Source organism: Ixodes scapularis, unplaced genomic scaffold (assembly GCF_016920785.2).
Source record: "Ixodes scapularis isolate PalLabHiFi unplaced genomic scaffold, ASM1692078v2 PGA_scaffold5__190_contigs__length_132052651, whole genome shotgun sequence".
Classification (NCBI taxonomy): domain Eukaryota; kingdom Metazoa; phylum Arthropoda; class Arachnida; order Ixodida; family Ixodidae; genus Ixodes; species Ixodes scapularis.
The window spans coordinates 128,428,373-128,447,159 of NW_024609880.1; the positions used below are offsets into that span (position 1 = coordinate 128,428,373).

The following is an 18,787-nucleotide window of genomic DNA, read 5'->3' on the forward strand; positions in this document are numbered from 1 at the left end:
CCTCCCCTGATCCTTCAACCTTGTCCCCTCGTCTCCTCCTCCTCCCTCCACGTGACCGTGGGGGGAGGAGTCACGTGACCTCGGGGGGGAGGGGGGTCACGTGACTTGGGGAGTCGCGTGACCTGGGGGACCTGGGGGTCACGTGACCGCGCAGTTACGGCGACGCCGCTCAAGCCGGAAACGGGCCCTTAAGAGCTGCGCTCTAAAACAGCGCTAAACGCAAGGAACTGAATTTCTCTTCTCTGTCTCCGTGCGTTTCGCTCTGTTTTTCACCATGAACGCTTCCCAACCAGCCCAACTGCCCATTCTTTTAAGTGCTATCTTATTTTGATTATTCACTTCTAATTGTTACGTCTTAGCTGCCATCCGCCGTTCGGCCAGGCGCGACGCGAGTATGACACGCTCCGGTGGTAGCCAGTATGGGACAACGCCCCCTTTATTGCTTCGAACACAGATATATAGGGAACGCCACGACTAGTGAAGTCAACTGGGAAACTGCTATCGGCTTGATAACAGCGAATAGACAGGATGTAAACAATGACAACGCAACATTTCTTTTTCTCTTAATATTGCAAACGATCGATCGGTTTCCGTGTCCGCGTTGAGCGTCGTAAGGCTGGTTGGTCTTGACCGTCGGGGGCTGGCACGTCTTGCTCGCTCGGTGGCCCCTGGCTGTCCGGCTGTCCTAGTGTCACTGGCGGCCCGACGTTGTCCGAACCGTTTTTAGGGCCACCCAGACTTTCAGTCGGACCTTGTCTGCCGCGGACCTGGTCCATGTGTCGACGGACTGTTCCCTCCGGAGTCTCGATGACCAGCATCCTTGACCCGAGCTTGTTCTGGACGGTCCCCGGTGACCATCTTTCACCTTGGCCGAAGTTGCGGACCCACACCGGTGCTCCAAGGTCCCAGGAGTCTCCTTGAACCTGCACATCGTCGGACAATAACGCAGGCCGGAACGGTACACTCATGTCCAGGCGCGAACGAATGCGGTACCCGAGAAGTATTTCCCCTGGGGACTTGCCACACGCTAGAGGCGTCCGACGATAATTTATCAGAAGCTGCGCCAGCCTTTTTCCCAAATCTCCCCCAGTTAACTTAGCGAGGCCGAACTTGATCGTCCTGACTGCCCGTTCAGCCAACCCGTTAGACTGAGGATGATAGGGCGCACAGCGGAGGTGACACACATTGTTTCTTTTCACAAAGTTTTCAAAATGCTGACTAATGAACTGAGGTCCATTATCAGAAACGATTGTTCTGGGCAGACCGAACCTGCTGAACAGTTCTCGGAGTTGATTCACAGTCGCCTCTGCCGTTGTTGATCGCATGATGCAAGCTTCAATCCATTTGGAATGGGAATCGACGACTATCAGCAACATCCTTCCCTCAACTGGTCCTGCAAAATCGATGTGCACTCACGACCATCTTTCTTTTGTTTCTGGCCAATGCACCGGTGAGCACGCAGACGGCATTGGGGCGGCTAGTACGCACTCGTTACAATTTCCGCTCAGTTGTTCCACCTCCCGGTCCAGTCCCGGCCACCAAAACAACGACCGCGCATTTCTCTTCATGGCTGATACCCCCTGGTGAGATTCGTGCAGCAGCTTCAGGATGTCCGGGCGGGCCCGTGTCGGAATCACGAGGCGCCGGCCCCAGTAAAGTAACCCACGGCACGTAGACAGCTCGAGCTTCCGGGAAAAATAAGGCTGTACCTCTGTCTGGTTCTTCAGAAGGCTAGCAGGCCAGCCGTTCTGCACGTACTTGATGACCTGCAACAACGTATCGTCTGTTTTCATCAAGTCTTCTAGCCGCTGCGCGGACATAAATGCTTCGTCTACGCGGTGCAACGTCAGCACAAATTCCGGGAGGTCCTCTTCCACTGGTGGTCCTTGCCGTGGAAGTGGCAATCCACTCAGCGCGTCAGCGTTTCCGTTTTGTTTGCCGGGTCGAAATTCTATTTTGTACCGAAAATCGCTGAGTAGCAGAGCCCACCTTTGAATCCGTCCAGACGCCAGTAGCGGGACAGGCCGGTCTTCTCGAAGCAGACCCACAAGTGGTTGATGGTCCGTGACTAATACGAATTCGCGTCCCAGTAAATAATCACGGAACTTGATTACGCCAAAGATCAACGCAAGTGCCTCCTTTTCTAGTTGCGAATAGTTCTTTTCGGCGGAGGTCAATGTTCTTGACCGAAAAGCTATCGGTGTATCGACACCCCGGATCTTGTGCGATAGGACGGCGCCCATTCCTGTTGGGGACGCGTCACATTCCAGTCGCAGTGGCTTCTCAGGGTCAAAAAATGTCAGGACCGGTGATGTCAGCAGCGCGGCCTTGGCCTGTTTGGCGGCCCTATCTTGCCTTGGTCCCCAATTCCACCTTTGATCCTTGCCGAGCAGCTCGTATAACGGTGCTAGCAGCGTCGACATATTGGGCAAGAATCGGTGATAATACGTCAAAAGCCCAAGGAAGGAGCGAAGTTCGCTTACATTTGACGGCGTCGGTGCATCTCGGATGGCCTCCAAGTTTTTCTCGATTGGATGTAGTCCTTCCTTGTCGATCTGGTGGCCCAGGTAAGTGATGTCCGGCTTCCTAAATTGGCATTTTGATCGCCGAAGCTTGACACCCATGTCCCGGAAGCGTTGCAACACCCTGCTCAGGTTGTCGGTTCCCGGTTGTTCCGCTACCAGGACGTCGTCCAGGTACACTTGCACGCCCTCCAGATCTGCGAGCATGCTCTCCATCTTCCTCTGAAAAATCGCCGGCGCGGAAGCAACTTCAAACGGAAGGCGATTGAAGCTGTAAAGGCCACGATGGGTGTTGATGACTGTTAATTCCTTCGACTCTTCATCCAATGCCACCTGGCTGTAAGCATCCCTAAGGTCTAAGGTGCTAAATAAAGAACCGCCCCGCAACGACGCAAAACATATCAGCTATGTTAGGTAGCGGATACTGCTCTGTGTTGCACGCCATGTTCGCTGTCAACTTAAAATCGCCGCACAGGCGTATTGAGCCGTTCTTTTTCTGCACCGGTACAATCGGTGCTGCCCACTCCGAATGGCTGACAGGTGAGATAACTCCGGCCTCTACCAACCGATCCAGCTCCTCTGACACTTTGTCGCGAAGCGCGTATGGAACAGGTCGTGCCTTCATAAACTTCGGCACCGCTCCCTCCCTCAAATGAAACCGTACCGGTGGCCCCTTGATGGTTCCCAGGCCTGGCTCGAACAGGTCCTGAAACTGCAACAGCAGGTCCTCCAGCTCTCTCGTTGAGCCTGCAACCACGCTTGACACCAGAGGGTCCAACGTGGGAAAAAGGCTGGCGCAGCTTCTGATAAATTATCGTCGGACGCCTTTAGCGTGTGGCAAGTCCCCAGGGGAAATGCTTCTCGGGTACCGCATTCGTTCGCGCCTGGGCATGAGTGTACCGTTCCGGCCTGCGTTATTGTCCGACGATGTGCAGGTTCAAGGAGACTCCTGGGACCTTGGAGCACCGGTGTGGGTCCGCAACTTCGGCCAAGGTGAAAGATGGTCACCGGGACCGTCCAGTAAGTTCAGTTTGCCGATTACGTCTCGACCACACAGGCTTGGTCCGGGGCAGTTCACAACCACGAGCGAAGCCGGCACCGTGACGTCATGGACGGTCGCCCTCATGTGTAGCTCCCCGAGGATGGGCAGCTGTCCCAACTAGCATCGGAGACTCAGCTTGGTTGCCGACAGCGCCGGCCAATGGCCCTTGTGCTCATTGTACACTTCACGGGGAATAACACAAACAGGAGAGCCCGTGTCGACTTCCATGGTCAGTCGTACTCCCCCCCAGGAGATCTGCCTTCGGACCGGCGGTTCGAAACTTGCCCGTGTTCGAGGTTGTACCGTGTACACTGATGCCAAGTCCAGGTCCTCTCCCTCTGACGCCGTCGCAGCTCCAATCGTCGAGATTGGTCGTCCTGGAGTTGCAACGTCATTATGCGCCCCACATTTCTTCGCGAAATGGCCTTGTCTGCCGCATCGGAAACATCTGGCGAATCTGTGCCGACACGCGTCCCGTGCATGTGAACTGCTTCCGCATCGCTCGCATTCTTCTTTTCTTGTATTGTACCTCCTTCCCAGGTCTGGCTGTTTTCGGGACTTTCCGGCTATTCTGTGTAGCTCCGCTTCATTTTTCACCTCCTGGCTTTCCATGTTCTTTACCTGCTTTGTGGCTACCTCTGCCGCGGTAGCTAAATCTTCTGCCTCTGCCAAAGTCAGGTCTCGCCTTGCCAGTAGTTGACGTTGGACTGTCTGGTTTCGCACTCCGCAAACAATGCGATCCCGCAGCATGCGGTCCAAGCTGTCTCCGAAATTGCAATTTTCCGCAATTTTCCTCAGTTCCACGATGAAGTCTTGCACCGACTCGCCTTCCCGCTGTGGCCGATTGAAGAACTTGTAGCTTTCAGCTATTTCGTTAGGCTTGGGCGCGTAGTGTCGACCCAGGATGCCGACAACTTCCTTGTACGTCAGTTCGTTGACCCTTCGAGGCGCGCATATTCCGCACAGTATTCCAATCGGCCTGGAGCCGAGCGCGGCTACCAACAGTGCGCGCTTCCTCTTATCTTCGGTAATAGCATTTCCTTCAAAGTAGGCTTCAACTCGAACAACATAAGTTTCCCACTTATCTTCTGCGTCGTGGAAGAAGGGAACTTGAAACGCCGTGGCCGCAGTTGCCATTCTTGGGCTGTCCTTGCTTGTCGTGCCCGTTGAGTGAGTTCAGCTCGTCGCCACTGTTACGTCTTAGCTGCCATCCGCCGTTCGGCCAGGCGCGACGCGAGTATGACACGCTCCGGTGGTAGCCAGTATTGGACAACGCCCCCTTTATTGCTTCGAACACAGATATATAGGGAACGCCACGACTAGTGACGTCAACAGGGAAACTGCTATCGGCTTGATAACAGCGAATAGACAGGATGTAAACAATGACAACGCAACACTAATGACTTATACAGAAGAGATGAACGCGTAAGCTGCGTGCGCCTAATCTTTTTGAGGAGATCGTGTTTTTTGGCCCATGTAAATAAATTGGGCACGGCGCTTCTGCCGTGAGAGCATCAGCTGACATGCCAACTGCAATTCTTGTCCAGGTGCTGGTGCTTCTGTTTAGCATCGCGCGGCCGACGACTCCGGAACCATCGCAGACAGAATTACTTCTGTCAACAAGCAACGTACCCCTGCCGTTCCGCATCGGCGATCTTGGCCACGTGCTGGAAGATTCAGCAACGACTGGGACCAATCACCGACAAAGAGCGTCTTCGGTGCTGCATAAAAGCTGGATTCTGTCTCCAACAGACTTTAGTGGGCACGGCGCTTCTGCCGTGAGAGCATCAGCTGACATGCCAACTGCAATTCTTGTCCAGGTGCTGGTGCTTCTGTTTAGCATCGCGCGGCCGACGACTCCGGAACCATCGCAGACAGAATTACTTCTGTCAACAAGCAACGTCACCCTGCCGTTCCGCACCGGCGATCTTGGCCACGTGCTGGAAGATTCAGCAACGACTGGGACCAATCACCGACAAAGAGCGTCTTCGGTGCTGCATAAAAGTTGGATGCTGTCTCCAACAGACTTTAGTGGGCACAGCGCTTCTGCCGTGAGAGCATCAGCTGACAGGCCAACTGCAATTCTTGTCCAGGTCAGTAACGATAAGGGCTATCGTAGCAATTGTGTAGGATTGATTGTCCTGCCGTGCCCACGAGTGTTTTTGCAATGCGTATGTGAATGCTTCGCTGTTAGTAGACTGCTTTTGGGACTTTCTGGTGATATCGAATTAAACCCGGGCCCCGATAAGGAGACTATGGGAATGCTACCGGATATATTGAAAAAACAGACTGAAATAGCCAATGACATTAAGGAGCTTAAAAGTGACAACCTTAATGTAAACAAGACACTCAAGAGCATTGAAGATAGGCTGAGCGGGGTTCTAAGTACAGTCACCGAAAATGGAAACAAAATTCGTGAATTGGAAAGCGAAGTACAGTTGTTGAAGAACACTATTGTACACCAACACGGAAGGCTTGTTGAATTTGAAGATAGATCCCGCCGGAACAACCTTATAGTTTTCGGCATTCACGAGGAACCTGGAGAAACAAGGAGGAGTCTGGAACAAAAGGTGCTTGATGACGTCTTTAACAGGCAACTGGGTGTGTCCTTAACATCAGTCGAAAGAATTCACAGAATAGGGCGGATCACCCAAGGCAAAAATAGACCTGTAGTTCTAAGGGTATTCAACTATAATGAAAAAGTGTCTGTGTTTAAAAACTGTAAGAAACTAAAAGGAACTGCAGTGTCAATCTCCGATGACTTTTCAAAAGAAACGTTGCAGACGAGGAAGAAACTGTGGGAGTCAGCACACGACGAAAAACTGGGAGGAGTAAGGGTTAAACTTGTTAATGACAGACTTTACGTTGATGACGTGGCATACGTTTGGGATTCTGAAAAAGAACGGAGGGTAAAGTTAAACACATCACACACGGCCAGTTCCACGTCTGCATCGGAAAAAGAATGACATCAGGAGATTTCAAGATTGATAATAGTCACGCTAAATGCGCAAAGTGTTATGAATAAAACTGACCAACTGGAAGCTGTTTTAATCGATCATGACCCGCATCTTGTAGTGATAACGGAAGCATGGTTGCGTCACGACGTATCAGATTTCCAAGTATTCCCTCCCGGTTACGATATTTTGCGGCGCGACAGAGACACTAGACGTGGGGGTGTTGCCTTGCTTATAAAGCGTTCCTTGAGGTATCAGGCTGTAAAGCATATCCCAGACCATGAGAGTGTATGGTGCAAGATATTCTTAAAACATTGTAACATTCTGGTCGGCGGAGTATATAGACCGCCATCCTCGGCCATCAGTTTTATTGAAAAAATTGATGATTTTTTTAAACTCAATGTTAATGAACGCACTAAATTAATAGTTCTTGGAGATTTTAATTTCCCCCTCATTAATTGGAACGACAAAATTGTCGAAGAGTCAGGTGGGAAACAAGATGATTACATGCTAGAAATATTGTTAAAACCCGGCCTCGATCAAATAGTCCGGGAACCCACAAGAACGTGTGGGCCACGAAATTCCATTTTAGATCTCTGCTTTCTTTCGACGTGCTTTCGTGAGTACGAGGTGTCTGTTGTAGACGGGATTTCAGATCATAAGCTGGTGCGTGTGACGGTAACACAAAATAGCCCCCCTCAAAAACAGAAAAAGAATACAGCACTCGTTTACAACTTTGAAAAAGCTGAGGACACAACTGTCTTAGATTATTTGGATTATTCTCTCGATTCTTTTCGCCAGGACGCTAACGTTGAAAGCCTCTGGAATCACTTTAAGGAAGCAGTAAACTACTGTCTAAAAGCGTATGTTCCTCGGAGAATAAAAAAGATTAATAAGACAAATCCTTGGGTCACACGTGAGATCATCCACTTAAAGCGCAGATTAAAACGTAAGAGACTGTGTAAGCACCGGAACTTATTAGCAATTAGTTCTTTAAGCCGTGATGTGAAAAAGAAACTCAAAGATTCCAAAACTAGCTACTTTGCTAATACGATGAATACGATTTTAAAAACGTCGCCTCATAAGTTTTGGCAGCATCTGTCCCCTAAGCAGAAAGTTATAAAAGAAGTTTATGTAGACGGTGCTATATGCGATAATCCGCTTACCGTAGCAAACGAATTCAATAGCTACTTTCACTCGGTTTTTTCAGCGGGCACATCTGTAAATGACCTGACTGACAATGAACCCAGTCTGCAAACACAGCCTATTCAAATTACTTACGAGGGAGTGAGGGCCTTACTACTAAATATTGACAAAAAAAAAATCACCGGGACCAGATAAAATCCTAAATGAATTCCTGAGGCGTTACTGCGAACCGGTTTCACGTTTTTTGACCATTATCTTTCAACAGTCGCTAAATACATGTTGCTTACCAAAGGATTGGTTAATTGCCAAAGTTGTACCCATTCACAAATCTATCTTGAAGTTAAAAACTACCGGCCAATATCGTTGACATCAACAAGCTGCAAAATGCTCGAACACATCATTTCTAAACATCTCGTTGATTTTCTAGAAGACAGAAACCTTTTTTATGATAAACAACACGGTTTTCGCAGGAAGCTATCGACTATCACCCAGTTGTTTGAATCAACTCATCAGTTTGGAAAAGTGCTGAATGTACGTGGCCAAGTAGATGTTGTATCTATTGACTTATCTAAAGCATTTGACAGAGTCACGCATTCAAAGTTACTTGAAAAGTTATTGCTTCTTGGTGTTGATAAGAACTTGGTTCTCTGGATTAAATCATACTTATCTGATAGGACACAGTACGTTGAAATTGACGGTCATGCGTCATCTGTTTTACCGGTCACGTCTGGCGTACCCCAAGGCTCTGTTTTGGGGCCAGTTTTGTTTTTGGTTTATGTTAACGATATCGCTCAAGATATCGACCCAGCTGTAGAAGTGCGTTTGTTTGCTGATGATTGTTTGGTTTACATCCCCGTAGTAACTGTAGATGATCAAGAATTATTGAATGACTCCTTGACGACTATATTTCACTGGTGTGAAAAATGGGATATGCGAATTAATTTTGATAAAACTACTGTCTTAAGCATAACCCAAAAGAAGTCTCCGTTGATGTTTTTGTATGAAATAAATGGTGTAGTCTTGCAACGTTCTAACACTATTAAGTATCTTGGTATTACTATCTCGGGTGATCTCAGCTGGAATACGCACGTTAAAAATGTATGTAATTCAGCATATAGGACACTTTGTTTTATGAGGCGATCTCTAAGAGGGACGAACTCCGATATCCGTACCAACGTTTATAAAACTCTAGTGCGCCCGACATTGGAATATGCATCGATAATATGGGACCCCTACGCACAAACTCAAATAGATAAAGTGGAGCGCATTCAAAGGCTAGCAGCCAGGTTTATCTTTTCTAAATACGATAGACATGAGTCTGTTTCGGCATTGTTGAGGGAAGCCCAATTATCGTCCTTAGCGTCAAGACGAAGAATTGCGCGGCTGAAGTTTTTTTATTTGTTGTATTTTAAATATCTTCGTATTGACACGCAAACTTATATCAGATCTCCTGGAAGACGGTCTCGACGACTAAACAATGAATGGTCAGTTGACCCATTTATGCCCAATATTGACATTTTTAAATATTCGTTTCTTGTGAAAACAATAGAAGAATGGAACCGATTACCCCCAGTGTTTTTTCGGACGTCACGTCTGTTGAAGAATTTGAAGAAAAGTTGATGAACTGGTTTGCTGACGAGTAGTTGCACCTGTGAGAATGATTGTTCTATGTATAATTTCTTGTGTCACCTGTATTTTGTTTGATATATTACTGTATCCACTCCTGCTATAACCCGCAAGGGTTGGCAGTATTTCAAATAAATAAATAAATAAATAAATTACGCAAAGCGGGAAGCTGAAACGCTTTGGGAGTGTGACGCTAGCAGTTGGAATAGAACGCGAAAATCTGAAAGCATAACTTCAACAGGATCAAAGGATAAGAAAATAAAGAAATTCCTCTATGAACGACGTCTATGTCAAAAAAGAGCTTACGTTGTGGACACCTTCCGGATTTATTTCAATCAAAAACAAACTCTCAGCAAAAAATTAAACGAGTTTTTTTTCTTGCTCCCAAGTGTGTTTCACTTATAAGGATTTCGCATACGTCCACAGCGTTAGTTCTTGTTTTGACGATATTAGACTTAGGTGGACGTCGGCTTATCCCCTGCACGATGGCGGAACCACCGACATTGCGGAACGTGGGGGTTTGAGACTTTCGGTGATAATCAGAAACGCTGCGAGCACAACTTGTACCTTTGGCTCGTGCTCCCGCTGCACGAGTCCTGTTGCAGCCGAAGTGCGATCGAACACACCCTTTCCGAAATTCAGTGCCATCTGGTAGATCGTATAGCAGTTTAGGTTTTGCCATACTAATGGCGGTAATAAGCTTGTATTTCATTGGGCACCATCACTTTCGCAAGTCAACGCAACGCGAGGAATTGCTCAATGTGAGTTCTTTCTCGACTACTTTCAGTTCGATCACGACCAAGAACCTGCAGTGAGAACAAAGCTCCAACCCATACAGATGCCTCGATAAATTTCTCTACACTAAAGGGGTTTAAAGCCGGTTGTGTGCCGCCCACAAATTGACTGAATCTAAGTTAGAAATGAACGCTTACGTAGCTCTTGAGTTCCATAAACTCTCAGCACCCACCATTCCTACGTCGCGTCGTACTAACCCCCGAATGTGCAGGCCTCGCATCATGCGCTTAGTGACATCTTCAACGTCTTTCTTTATCAGTCACTACAAGGCCGCCATTGGTACAGCACCGATGCCGTTCCACAAATGATGATAGTGATCAAAGTTGCCAGACTGAATTTCGGAAAGGGTCTAAGAGGTCAAACTTTCGAAAGCGTGTGTAGGGCTTCCCATCAGCACTCTTCGTGCTTGAGCGTCCTCGAGTGCTTTGATCACGGCCGAATGTTCCAATTGTATAAAAATTCAAAAGCGCAAACACCAAGGAAAAGAAGAGGGGAGAGGGGAGAATCAAAATTAACTAGCCCAACAGTTAATTTTGATTCGAATGTTCCAATGTTTCGAAAGCTTTATAGAGGTCGACCGGTCAGCCCGGGTACTCTGTTGGTACCGCGGCACTTCTTGCCCACCATGTTGGACACCATGAGCAAACGAAATGCCGAAATATGCAGAGCATCGTCATGGCCAGGTATGATTCTGATGAATTTAGTTTTTTTAGCCGCCAATCACGCACAGACGCAGTCATCGCAGGTGTTCGCTTACCTCAAAGAGCTCCCGGTTGTTTTATCACATGGGCATGACGTCACAAAACATTTAGTTTCGAGTGTCGTCGTTCTGACGGTCTCACGCAATGAACAGTGCGAGATTTATTTGTGGTTCAGTCCTTAAACTCGTCATGGCTCACTTTTCTTTTTTTTTAACATGTCGTCTTTGATGAATGGTTGAATCAAGCGTGCGGCGACCCTAGCCTAAATATAATTTTAATTCCGTGTACTTTCAACAACGCTAACTCGCGCTACAGGCCCCGGCTGCGCAAACAAATATTCGCGTGCGTGGACGTGCCAGACGCATTGACTGAAGTTCCACTGGAATTTCAGCGTCGTCGCAAGAATATTCCTCCGAACGAACGAACTTCTCGAACTGAAATCGTGCGATTTGCCGTGATATAAATCTGTCGACCGGCAACAGGTCCATTTTTGCAAAATATAATCGGCGCGCTCTGATCAGAGCAGGTAGTTTTCGTTTGGAGCGTCCGGAAGGCTGACTCTCTACTCTTCGACCACCATGTCTGGAAACTTGGGACTCCTGTTTGCTTTGCTCTTTTCCTTGACCGCCGTGTTGCTTTTTATCGATGAAACGTCAGCCGACGCAAGAGCGGAACGCGTCACTGTGCGTCGGGGTGAGACCTTGCTCTCCCGGGAGCCTTTGAGTGTAGTCTGTACTAGAGTGCACTCGGAACACCAAGCACTAATCTTCCTTCAATTGCCTGAGAATCTAGATGGTTGGGGTGCGATGCCGCTCGCCTTTCTCATTGGCTGAAGGAATTGAAGGAAGACCATGCGACGGAGTGCACGTTCGTCTGCTTTTGCTCAAGGGTTGCAGTGACGTCAGAACGCTGAGCTTTGATTGGCTCTGACTGGAAGGATAGTGGGTATAGACCCCAAGGCAGCTAGCATTCAGGTCTACCCACTACACACTACGAAATGCCTGCGGGTCTATATACCCCCAAAACTCTTAACGAGCCAATCTCAGCGATTTACAAAATCAGCTCAGCAAATGAAGAGGCCTAAACAGAAGTTCCATCTGTTTAGACCTCAAAATTAAGTCTGCGCTGTGGCATTACGCAATGCAAGCATGACGCTTTGCATTGTGTAATGTCAAAGCGCAGACTTCATGTTTAGATATAAGCGGATGTTCCGCCTCATCATTCGCTGAGCTGATTTCGTAGATTGCAGAGATTGGCTCTTCGAGTGTTTTGCGGATAAGTACAAGCGCAGGCATTTCTTAGAGTGCGTTTGTCATGTTACTTCCTACTTCAATTCATTACGCGCGTAACTTGCTTAATTTTTCAAGTAATGAATTCAGATGTCATTGCTACAGACGGGGGACTGCGAGAGTTCTCTTAAAGACACCAAATGACAAATGCACAAAGTTACCGTTCAATATAAGTGTTTTCCTTTTTTATTTTAGATTGCAGTAACCATTCCTCTGGTGTTTTCACACGACTTAGCGTGTTCTCTACGGAGCGGAATAAACGTCTTAAGGTTTTGAGGACACGTGGTAACGTGTTTGGCAATCCCTATGTCGGCGGAAAGGCGCGAAGAGTCTGTGGCCGACTCGCAGAATATCCGCAGTGTCCTGAGTGCGGTGGTTATTCTGCAGATGGACCTGAACTATTTCCCCCCTTTCAGGGAAGATACGAGGGTGGCCTTTCTTTCCTTTCCTTTTTAGACATTTTGTTTGTTTTGTTTTGTTTTATGAATTGCTTCCTCCTTCTCACGGTCTTTTCTGCCTGCAGCTGTATTGTATTTATTTATTTAGTTATTTATTTATACCCAAGGTAGAAGGTACATTATAAAGGGGAGTGAACAATTAAGAAAATAATATGGCAATTAAATCAACTAAGGGTGCAGTTAGTAAGAATTTGTTTAAAACTTGATATATATGTAATTGATGCTATTGAAGCCGGAAGGTGATTATAGTCTTTTGATGAGCGAGGTAGAAATGATACGCTGAAAGTGTATCAAACTGGGTGTACCAAGGGGTGGCCAGGCTCTCGTAAATCTACCACAAAATTCGGCGTTGTTTCGAGAGCACCCCGCCACACGCCCACTTTCTATTGGTCAGGCAAATGTTGCCTGACCAGTAGGAAATGTTGCCTGACCACCGATTCAGTGGACGCCGCCATAAAAATATGGTGAAAAAAAAAAAAACGCGTTGCCACGCCAATGCCATGGCAACGCGGATGTTTGCTCCCTATTTTTATGGCGGCGTCCACTGAGTTCCCTAACCATGATGAAAATTACCCGAGACTGTGGTAAAAGATGGGAAACAGTAGAAAAATAAAGAGAGACTGAGAGGACATTTTGTGGCCAGGCCTACTTCCGTTACACTCGGCTCCATGTATGGAGCATCGGACGCCGCTAGAACAAGTCAGTTGGGAAACTGACAAAGAGCTTGCTCTGAAAAAACGGCACCGATCTGCACTCGAAGTCAGTCAGTCAGTCAGTCAGTCAGTCAGCAACTTTATTGAACCTTAATAAATGGGCTTATGCCCAAAATGAGGGTTCGTTAGGGAGGGGAATAGGGGAGGGATCTTCTTTCCGACAATCGGGTCTTTAACCGATGCTCTATTTCTAGTGTCCTTAGAATCACTGCCAACTGTGTTTCGTAGTCCTCTGAGGCCAGGAGCACACACCAGGGAAGATCTTCGTCTTGATCGTCCAGTCTGCTTTGGAGCGTGGCTGGTACCGGGTTGCTCGGGCACATCCAATACGTGTGCGCCCAGCCACCGTCAACACTACCACATTCCTCGCACTTGTCGCTGAAGAGATCCGGCCAGATTCTGCTCAGCATGCGGGGAGTTAGGGTGTTATGTAGCTGAAGTCTTCTCCACGTCGATTCTTGGGTTCGCGAGAGTCGCTTATGAGGGGCACCCATGAACTTGCGCTGCATTCGGATACTTCTTAGAATATCGTTGTACGCTCGAGGGCCTCTGTCGTATGGCGCGGCCCCGTAGCAGTGGTCTCCGTCCGTTGTGGCTCGGCAGCTCGTCGCCCGGATTTGTTGTGCACGGGTTACGAGTGCGTGGGCCTCTTCGTTTCCCGAGTGTCCAGAGTGTCCGGGCACCCAGGTTAACGAGAATCTGGATCCTGTCTGCGGTGTCTTCTTCTGAAGGATCATGCGGGCTGCCTTGCCAACCTTTCCATCACCAAAGTTCGAGATGGCCGTTCTCGAGTCTGAGGTGATTGTGGCTTGTTTGGTTCTGGATGCCGCCATGGTTAAGGCCAAGGCGACGGCTACTTCTTCTGCCTCGTCAATATTCTCCACACAGACAGAGGCCGTAGTCTTGTCGTTGGTGCTGCAGACTGCTATCACGTACTTGTTCCATGTTCCTGGGCACGGGCCTGCGTCTGCGTGGTAAACATGTTCCCGGTCGCCGTGGAGCTTGTCCAGTGCTTTGGCTCTGGCTTCTCTCCTGTCCTTATTTCTCTCGGTGTCCATGTTTTTCGGTAGGGGCGGAACTCGTACCGAATCTTTCCATTCGTGGGATATTGCATTTCTGCTTGTGAGGACGTGTTGTTCACATTCCTTGATTCTCTGGAGAGTCCTGCGTCCCGTTTCCGTTCTAGAGAGCCGTAGCACTTGCGACTGCTTCTGTGCAGATCTCATTTCCTCGAAGCTGTTGTATATTCCTAGTTGTTCCATCGCTTCTGTAGACGTGGATACTGGTATGCTCAGTGCTATCTTGAAAGCTTTCCTCACAATTAAGTTGAGTTGCTTGATCGAAGCCTTGGTCAGATCCATGTACGGCGCCGCGTACATTATCCTGCTGAGGACGAAGGCTTGGACTAGTCGGCATGTTCCATTCTCCTTCAATCCGTAGCTCTTTCGTGATACTCTTCTCACGAGTCTCGCTACGTTGTCGGCGTTTCTCTTGATGTCAGCGATGAGACTGCTCTGCTCCCTCTTGATGGTTACCATCATGCCGAGAATTCGAACTTTTTCGGCTCTCGGTACGTCGATTTTTTGCAGCTTGAGGTAGAATTCCATCTCTTCTCTTAGAGCTCTCTGCGACGGTGGTCTGACTAGGAGCGCCGATTTTTCAGTTGCAAGCTCCAGACCCATCTTTGCAGCTTCTTCTTTGACAATTTCTACGCCGGCTTTCATCACTTTCCCCATGTATGGTGAGTGGTGCGCTGTCCAAATCGTGATGTCGTCAGCGTAGATTGCGTGCTGCAGCCCCGCGACTTGCTCAAGTTTCCGCGACATTGGCAGCATGGCAATGTTGAAGAGGAGCGGAGATATTACTGCTCCTTGAGGAGTTCCGCTGCCAACATTTACTGGGAAGGTTTCGGACGTGTCTCCTTCTAGCTGAATGTGTGCCGTCCTATCTGATAGGAACGAGCGAACATAGTTGTACGTTCGCTTCCCTAGTCCTAGCTCCGAGATTTGCCTGAGTATAGCCGCGTGTGATATGCGATCAAAGGCTTTCTTCAGATCGAGTGCAGCTAGGGCGGTCCATTTCTTATTGTCTTCTTCCTCTCTGAGTTGTATAAACACGTCCTGCGTCGACAGGTGTCTTCGAAATCCGAACATCTGGTGCGTAAACAGGTTGTTCTCCTCCATGTACTCTTGAACACGTACTTGAATAATGCGTTCAAGTAGCTTGCCCACGCAAGATGTGAGGGAAATCGGGCGCAAGTTCTCCAACATGAGTGGCTTGCCCGGTTTCGGTATAAAGCAGACCGTGGCGTGTCGGAAACTGCTTGGAAGGTTTCCGCTAGTCCATAGCTCGTTAAAGTATTCCGTGATTCGCTCCACAGAATTGCCGTCAAGGTTTCGTAGCATGCGGTTCGTAATCTTGTCTTAGCCTGGTGCGGAAGTTGTTTTGACTCCAGCCATGGCCTTTCTGACTTCGCTTTCGGTGATGGGCGCGTCCAGCTTGTCGTTTATGGCCCCTTCGTATTCCGTTGGAATCTCGGTAGTAGATGGCGGAGATTCTAAGTATTGCGTCCTGAGTTTGTTATAGATTTCGTCATCCTTGAGGTCTCTGACGAGTTTCGCTAGGAGTTTGCGCTTCTCGAGTTTGGTATCTTCCGGCGCCAAAATGCGCCTGAATAGGGTCCATGGACTCTTGGTGTGAAGCCATCCCTGCAGTTCGTCACATATTTGCTGACACTGTTGTTGATTTAATTTCTGAACGTGTTCTTCAATCTGCTTACTGAGCTTGGCCGCTTTTTTCCTCAATTTACGGTACCGCTTTCCGGTGTTCCTCCATCGTCTGTATATGGAGCGGTAAGCTTCTAGCATATGCTGGAGTTTACTATCCATAGTCCGGGCTTGGGTAGGATTTTCTACTTCGGTCGTAACAGACTCGTGATCTTCGACTAGCTGTGCGCACCATTCTTCGATCGTGTGCAACGGCCTGTCTTTCCGCTTCTGCCTGAACTTGTCCCAGTCCGTGCATTCCTGCGTTGGGAATTTTGCGCTCTTGTATCCGGGCAGGGGGACCCTCGTCTCGATGACGTAGTGATCGCTGCCGAGATTTTCACGCGTGTTCAGCCACGTGTAGTCATCGATGTTGATACCAAATGTGAGGTCCGGGTTCGTGTCTTTCTGAGCACTGTTTGCGATCCTGGTGTAGTCCGCAACTTCGTTGAGGAGAAAAGCTTCGTGCAACTCGGCTTGGTTGGCGATTTCCCTCCCCTTGGGTGTGTCTCTGCCGTAGCCCCATATGGTGTTGTGCGCATTGAAATCGCCCAGCACCAGTGTCGGATTTTCACCCGCTACGCGGCTCGTCTCCGCAAAGACCTTGGCGCATGCGCTCGTGGTGTCTTTGGGGTTCGAGTAAACGTTACAGATGAATAAGCTTTTGTGCTTCTTTTTCTTCGGTATAATTTCCGTGACTATTGCTTTCACCGATTCATCCAGGTCAACTTCGTGTTGCTTGACTGGGAGATGTCGTCTGACGAAAGTATGAATCGTTTTTCCGGTTGGCTGAACTTCTGCATCGAATCTTGCGTACCCTGGCAGGTTACATTTGTCTCCCGCTATAATGTCCGGAGGAGTTTCCGTATCCATGATCAACATCTTGAGCGAGTTGATCCGGGCGCAAAGTCCTCCGCTATTCCACTGCCACACGACGATGTTATTACTGTTGTCCATTGGCGCGCTGTTCGAGCCGCTCGAGCCGTTCGAATACGTTCTGGAATGCCTTGTCGTGGTTGTCCATTCTCTGTTTCATTTCGTTGAGCATAGCCTCAAGCCTAGCTAGTCCCGCCAGGATGGCGTTCTGGTTGGGCTCTTCTTTTCTTCTAACCTTCCCGGGCCTGCTGGTCTTGGTTTCGTCACTTGTCCGTACAGAATTGACGGTGCTCTCTGAGTCTGTGCGCTTACGCGGACGTACACTGGGCAGAGACGGAGGCGGTGCCATTTCCACTTCTTGTACTGTCGTCTGTTCATTAGGCGGTTCCGTAACCAGTGGGTTTGAGCCGTGCCTCTCCTTCTGTAGCTCCCGTAGGAGTTGCTGGTTGAGTCTTCTGAGCTCTTCCTGTTTTCGCAGGCTCTCCTCGTGCTTGCGTACGAGGTCTTCGTATTTCTTTTCGAGCTCCTTAATTCTAGGATTGGAGTCTTGCTTCTTCTTGCTTGCGCCTTTCTTCTTGCGGAGGGTTTGAGCGTAGCTCAGCTCCTCTTCCGAGCCTTCTCCCGCTGTAGTGACGTTACTCAGTTCTGGAAAATTCTTCTTTCCCATGTCTATTTTCACCGTCTCCCGATCTTGTTCTGGAGTGCTCTTTTTCGGAGACCTCGGCTCGGGCAAAGGCTTGTATCTGTCCTTACATTCCTTTCCTCCGGTGTAGTGGCTGCCGCCGCAGATGACGCATCTGGGTTTGCACGTATACTCCGTGCGCATGCCTGGAATTTTCCTGGGGAAGTCGTGCTCCTCGCCGCAGTTGGGACAAATTTGGCTGAGTCCGTACGGGCAGGAGTCTGCTCGGTGTCCCATCTCTCGGCACGATGTGCACGGTTGCTTTTTCTCTTGGTATAGGTGGTACCTATTGGCACAGCAGTAGAATACTATAAATCCAGGAAGTTCCGTGGTGTCGAGGGTGACGAGGTGGTCCGCCCCATCTTCTTCGCGTCGGATATAGGTATCTTGGGGTTCTCCAGTTTGAGTTGCTCGTAGATCTCCTGGTCCGTGAACGGGATAGAAATTGGGAAGCATTTGGGGACCACTATTCTTACAGACTCCTTTCGGTTGGCCGTGTACGCTTGGGTTTCTACTTCTGCTCCCTGGTACTTGAGTGTGGTGATACCCAGGTACTTCTGCGCCCTTTGCTTGTCGTTTGTCCTGATGGTGATCGTGTTGTTCATGTTGTTCTTCGTCACGAGGTCCGTACCGATCATGTCTCGAGGCGATACTCCGGTCGCGGTGGCGATCGCGGTCGTGATTTCACCGATGACGATAGTCTTGAGGTCCAGTCCTTTCGTACGAATGATGATTCCGTATGCTCTGTCCTCGTCATTTATGGTGGTCCGGAACTTCCTCGACAATTTGACTCGAAGCTTCTTTCCACCCACAGTCCTCCATTGCGACTTCTCTCTCGCCGCGTCTGTTTCCGGTGAGCTGGCTTGCTTCTCCTTTTCTTCACCGCGCTTGATGTAGTTCATGAGTGTGGCTAAGTTCCGCTGCTCCCTCGTTGCGACCGCCATGGCGCCTCGTGAGGGACGGAGCGTTAGGCCTAGCGCTAGGCCTAGCCGCCTGACTTGAAATTTCGTCCGAAATAGGCCTTTCTTGCGGAAGTTTCGTGTAAAACGACGATTCCGTGGCTTCGCTATGTCGTCCGCTAATCGAAAAGAGTTACGACTCACCCCCAAGGGCCCAGGTTCCGCGGCGAAACGCCGAAAATCCAGGAGCGCAAGGGAGACGCGTCCGCACTGCTCGACGTCTCGAGAAAGTTCTCTCTGCACTCGAAGCAAAACTAAC

General features: G+C 49.0%; 2 protein-coding genes and 1 pseudogene across 3 annotated transcripts; all 3 read right to left on the reverse strand.

The window, feature by feature from the left end:
- Positions 1 to 356: 356 nt before the first annotated feature.
- LOC121838064 (collectin-12-like) lies at positions 357 to 3,249 on the reverse strand. 2 transcript variants are annotated; one of them, XR_006078412.1, is made up of 2 exons: positions 3,187 to 3,249; positions 357 to 923 (listed from the first exon to the last, which is right to left on the reverse strand). XR_006078412.1 is itself a non-coding variant. In XM_042294061.1 (2 exons), the coding sequence occupies exons 1-2, from the start codon at positions 2,622 to 2,624 to the stop codon at positions 564 to 566; spliced, it is 501 nt and encodes a 166-aa protein (XP_042149995.1). In that variant the 5' UTR covers positions 2,625 to 2,634; the 3' UTR covers positions 357 to 563. The 2 variants fall into 2 exon arrangements, 1 of the variants encoding a protein (XP_042149995.1); XM_042294061.1 differs by lacking the exon at positions 3,187 to 3,249 and adding an exon at positions 2,484 to 2,634.
- A 432-nt stretch (positions 3,250 to 3,681) lies between these two features.
- On the reverse strand, positions 3,682 to 4,782 carry LOC120837899. The gene has a single exon (XM_040207534.3). It carries the CDS (start codon positions 4,699 to 4,701, stop codon positions 3,682 to 3,684), a length of 1,020 nt encoding a protein of 339 aa, XP_040063468.1. The 5' UTR covers positions 4,702 to 4,782.
- Positions 4,783 to 13,371: 8,589 nt separating this feature from the next.
- Positions 13,372 to 16,893, reverse strand: LOC121838243 (annotated as a pseudogene).
- Between the last annotated feature and the right edge of the window lie 1,894 nt (positions 16,894 to 18,787).